The sequence below is a fragment of the Heloderma suspectum genome, chromosome 2 (assembly GCF_057233095.1).
Source record: "Heloderma suspectum isolate Gila_16-S chromosome 2, 16-S_ref, whole genome shotgun sequence".
Classification (NCBI taxonomy): Eukaryota; Metazoa; Chordata; class Lepidosauria; order Squamata; family Helodermatidae; genus Heloderma; species Heloderma suspectum.
Window position 1 is genome coordinate 340,261,532 of NC_139459.1, and position 5,562 is coordinate 340,267,093.

Consider the following 5,562-nt stretch of genomic DNA (forward strand, 5'->3'; position numbering starts at 1 on the left):
GAGGAGGAACAGCAATCCGTGGGAGAGGAGCTTGCTCATCTCTCACAAGCACAGCAGCTGGCAGAGATTCCTCCTGCCAGCATTCCTGGGACAGATAGTGACCCTGGCAGTGAGAAAGCGCTGGAGGGGGGCTTGCTGGACTCTCGACGCTGATGCCAGGAGTGACGACAGCTGGAGGGCACGGAAAGGAGGCATAGCGCTTGTTTGGCATGCAAGCAACGGTTGCGTCCCGACAACCCAAGGGGAAGAGGGAGGAACTCTCCCTAGCCCATAAGTTCAGGGTCTTCCTGTGATTCTCCTTCAAACGGGGACCAACTGCCTAACCTGGAGCATAGGCTACTCTGCTGTTCCTTGCTTAGTCACTGGTGATTAGCATCTGAAAGAGTAATTAAGTTGTAAAAGGATTAAAGCCTTGAAAAGAATCCTTTTGTCTGTGTCTTGAGTTAGCCATTGGAGTAGACTGAAAGAGGCCGCCAGGGCGCTCCTGACACTGACTTCCTCTGGACAGCTGCCCACAGCCCAGCCCTGACATACTGTGGTTGTATTTAATTACATTTTATATTTTTATTCTAATGTGAGCTGCCTTTTAAGGATTAGGTCCTAAAAAGTGGCCTATAAATAAGTGTATAAATGTAAGCAAACAAATGCATTTCCTGCCACCATGGTTCAGAAGGCACCCAGAGAAAGGCCTCAATCTCGGTGTATGGGGAGGAGTTCTTTCTGTAGGGAAAAAGCAAGATGCTTATTATCAGATGAGTTTCAATGGCTTCTTTTTCAATCCCTACAACTTACAATACTTATAGCCCTATTGTGTTGTTCTAAAAGCGTGTAACCTCTACATGTGAGGAGGGGGTGAGGGGATGAGCGCACTACCTCGGCTTCCCTCTGTCGTGTCCTCATTGCCCTCCACATCTAGAGAGCAACTGTCTGCAGCAGGGTGATTCCTCTGTCTGTGAAGGCTCCTCCATGTCATTTAGAAACCTGGAAAATCCTGAAAAGCAGTATAAAACTGTCTTAAATAAATAAAATAAATAGACATCAGGGATATATGTTGTGTGAGCTCAGTCCTGTCAGGGAGCCTTTTCTGTTGTGGGTGGTGACATCAGCTCTTTGGTACTGCTGGGGTGGGGAGGAAATGCTGTTTCTGCCCAGTTACACTGCAGGGCCTTTTGTATGTTAGGCCATTGTGCTATATGGGTTCAGCCCGCTTGGCAGGTGCCATTCTCCAGTGTGCTTCTGTTTTTGAAACGTATGTGGCTACCATGTTCACCTAACATGTCAAAAGTCCCTCTCTCGTAGCTGGGCAGAAACACAACTTTTTCTCCCTCATTTGCCTGTGGAAGGCAGGTTGGCTGACATACAATGGTCTCTACTCCCTGGAGAGAATCTGACAAAACAGGCAAGGCAGTTCCACAGCCCCGTTTTCAAGCCGTGAAAGTGATACAGCATTTTCAGTGATTTCTTTGAGGTGCCTTCTAAACATTTTTGGTGGTGTGGAATTTACAGAGACAAGTAGTGGTGGAGGACGATTTTCTTTTCTTTCTTTTTAAAAACATATTTTGGCTGCTGCTGCAAGCAACTGTGCTAGCTCTTCTCTTGGCAGCCCAGGAGACAGCCAGGTTCCCCCACAATGCCTTGGAGCAGTTGGACCTTGCTTTTTTTCCACTGCTGCTGCACAGGGTGGGGTGTTGGGGCTCTTTTACTCAGGTATCCACCAAAAGCCCAAGATCTCTTCTCTGAGTAGTTGTACTCCATTTAGACTCCATCAGCACATATGCCAACCTCCCCGCTCCCCAAAGAGTGACCATTTGCCAAACTTTGTTTTTAAAAAGACATTTCAACAACTTTCTTCCAGAATAGTAAGATTATTCTCAACATAAATATTATTAGACAATGGAAAGAAGAACAATTGGCAGATGTATAGTACTTTACATTTTCAAAGTGCTTAATATCCATTATTTCAATCTTCTTTACAGCAGCCTAGGGTGGCCACTTACACATTGCCAAAGAAGACAAAAGAAAATACCAAATTGCATAGCAGTTGCATATGCAAATTTATGTGTAGAGGTGCAAATTTAGAAATAATAACTAATAAAAATACAAGACATCTCACCATAGTGAAAGAGTCTTGTGGCCAGGTGACCTGAGTGCCTGTTCAGTCTGCTTGTCCAGGTGCTCACTCTTGATGAGCAACTTCAAGGCCCCGTTGACTTTAAAACAGACTTGGCCTGGACACCTCTTCAAAAACAATTCTCAAAAACAGAGGACTGTCCGCTGCCAGCTCTTCAAAAGGGAGGACTGTCCTCTGTAAAGTAGGTCATGTGGCCACCAGGTTAGTATGATTGTCCCCATATTGCAAGGGGGAGCAGTGATGGAGAAAGATTTTTCCAGACACATTTTAATATACTAGCTTGTTGTTGCTGTTCAGTCGTTAAGTCGTGTCCGACTCTTCGTGACCCCATGGACCACAGCACGCCAGGCCCTCCTGTCCTCCGCTCTCTCCGGAGTTTGCTCAGGTTCATATTCATTGCATCGGTGACGCTATCTAGCCATCTCATCCTCTGCCATCCCCTTCTCTTTTTGCCTTCAATCTTTCCCAGCATCAGGGTCTTTTCCAGGGAGTTTTCTCTCCCTGAGAACATGCTAATTCATTACATTCCAAGAAACAACAGATGTACTCCAAGCAACTGTCTCACATCTGTTGTCTCTTCAAACCTAAACAATCCTGGCTTGACTAATAAGTGTCCAACTAAGTAGCTAGCAATCTTTAAATCAATCTCTATTTCTTGATATGTATGTCCTTAACAATCCTTAAATCAATATCTCTTTCTTGATAAGTAGAATAAAAATGCTAGGATTTATTCTGGTTGTACTTTTATATTGTAGTTTTAAGCTTTCACAATTTATATTGTTTTACGTTGTACTTTATGGTTTTAATTTTTGTGAACCGCCCAGAGAGCTTTTGCTATTGGGCTGTACAGAGATGAAATTAAATGAAGGAATGAATGAACAGGTATCTTCTTTCCAGTCCTCCCCATTTGCTTTTAGTAAGAAGAATACCTGGCAGGGCCAGCTTCGAAACAAACTTGCCCACTGGCTGTGCTCAAATTTGCAAGTGACAGTAACCTCCTGTCCCTATGCCCACTCACTCACACCCCAGTCTGATTGGTCAAAGGTATAGTTCTTCATAGCCAACAATACCCCCATGGGCTGGATTCTCATTTTACATGGGGAGCAGGTATTACTATTAGGTAGGAATTTCTCCACGAATCTCCGGGAGGCCGAATGCCAATGCATTCGGCCCCCCAAAATTGGTGGAGAAACGGTCCGCCCCCCACCCCCGGGATGGGACTTACCTTGGTCGAATGTCCCTGGCGGCGGCGGCTCCCGGCAGCGGTGCGGCGGTGGCGGCGGCTGGTCTTCTGACTGGCTGCTGCCGCCATTTCCAAGTTAAAAACAACAACAACAACAACAAATGTGATAGGCTATGTAAAGATTTACGTAGCCTATCACGGCTGACTGCAGGGATGCAAACAGCAGGATTCACGGCCGGAGGGACGGGGCGCCTCCCCCCTGGCCAGAATTTCGGTGGGGAGGGATGGGGCGCCTCCCCCCCTGCCCAGAATTTCGGGGGGAGGGATGGAGCGCCTCCCCCCCACCGCGAAACAAGCTGCGGGACCAGGTAAGGGACTTTCGTCCATCCCTACTATTAGGTGAGATTGGGAAGATCTCCATACCCAGAGAGTTGGAACCACGGAACTGTACGGGGAGCACACACCCCTAAGCATTCTCTCTAAATGGAATCCCTGCCTTGGGTTAGAAGTAACCTGTAGCATTGGCTGGCAGTAACGTAACACTGTGGTGTAGCACAGAAAATGAAATTTTAATCAGAACTCACAAGACCTTATGTAAAAGAGAGTGGCTAAATGCTCTCCGATGAGCAGGTCCCAGATATGGGGTGAGCCTGAGACAGAGTTATTCCCTAAAGCCATCCTGTGATTATGTTATTAGGCAAATGACATAACATTAGTTGACCAACACAGTGATACATTTTTCATTCAAGAAATATAGCATTTTCAAATTGAAGTACACTTAGACAAACTTTGCTTTGGTCATCATAAGTTATTTTTAGTTGCATTTATTCGGGTTGAGATATAAATATGTAGATTATAACTAAAATACATAATGTTATTAGATAATTACTATTATTATTAGCATTTATATAGCACTTTACAGTGGCCAAAGCATTTCACATACTTTATCATAACTATCCTTAACAACAGCCCTATAAGGAAGGTCAGCGTTATTATCCCTGAATTGCACATCAGGACTGTGTGTGCATGTGTGTTTGAGACAGACAGCGAGCAAGAGAGGTTAAGAGATAGCGTCTTGCATAAGGCCAATCATACCACTAGACAAAGGAAATTGTGTTAGCTGACCAAGAAAGTCATATAATCCATCATTTGGATACATTTTTCATTACCAAGGGGAAAAAAGCATCTTAAAATTAAAATATGTTCCAGTATACTTAGTTTTTGTTATCATATGTTTCTTTCAGTTTGTGTTTATTTATTCTGGTAGGGCTCCCCCTTGGATTCCAAAGACAGTATAACACTACCTCTTCATTTGTCTTCCATACAATTATTTATGGAATGTGGATATTGAAAAGTTTTTCCTCAGTGCTGCCAAGACATCCCGGTTCCTCAGGCTGTATATGAAAGGGTTCATCATGGCAGGTACAATCGTAATAAACACAGAGCTGATCATCGCCTTTTGTGCTGAATAGGCGGATACAGGTGTCATGTATGTCAGAATGGCTGCCCCATAGAAGAGCCCCACCACACACAAATGGGACAAGCAAGTCCCTAAGGCCTTGTGGCTTCTCTCAGAGGACCGTGTCCTCAGGATCTGCAAGAGGATGACTATGTAGGAAGACAGGATGACTGAGAGAGGGATGAGAAGTATTATGAATGTGCCAAGGACTGTTGCTTTTTCATATGCAGAATTGTCAGAGCAAGACAGCTTTATAAGGGCTGGATATTCACAGAGGTTATGGTAGATCACATTTGATTTGCAGTAGGGAAGAGGCAGTACATAAAGGGAACTTATCAAAGCCTGTACAGAAGGCCAAAACCAGACAAACGCTGACAAGATGTAACAGATTTTTCTCCGCATGAGAACTTGATATTGCAAAGGCCTGCAGATAGCTACATACCTGTCGTATGACATGGTAGCCAGGATGAGGCATTCTGATCCTCCTACGGCCAGTGTTACAAAAATCTGGACGACACACCCATAGAGTGAAATGGTGTACCTCTTAGTTACAAAATTTACAGTCATTTTGGGAACAATTGAGAGAACCTGACAGAGGTCCATGATAGACAATTGACTAAGGAAAAAGTACATTGGGGTCTGAAGAGCAGAGTCCATTTTAATTAGAAAAAGAAGGAGGCTGTTTCCAATCAGAGCAATAACAAACATGAAGAAAATCACACCAAGGAAAATGGTGGGTGATTTTTGGTACAGAAGCCCAACAAGAACAAACTCTGTCCATGATGTCAT

The 5,562-nt window shown here is 44.4% G+C and overlaps 1 protein-coding gene across 1 annotated transcript; it reads right to left on the reverse strand.

The window, feature by feature from the left end:
• Positions 1 to 4,641: 4,641 nt before the first annotated feature.
• On the reverse strand, positions 4,642 to 5,562 carry LOC146355177 (olfactory receptor 2T29-like). The gene has a single exon (XM_084829850.1). The coding sequence runs from the start codon at positions 5,560 to 5,562 to the stop codon at positions 4,642 to 4,644; it is 921 nt and encodes a 306-aa protein (XP_084685976.1).

What these genes read in the sequence shown, in the direction of transcription:
- LOC146355177 (XM_084829850.1), bottom strand. Translation starts at nt 5,562, where the DNA reads ATGACATCATGGACAGAGTTTGTTCTTGTTGGGCTTCTGTACCAAAAA.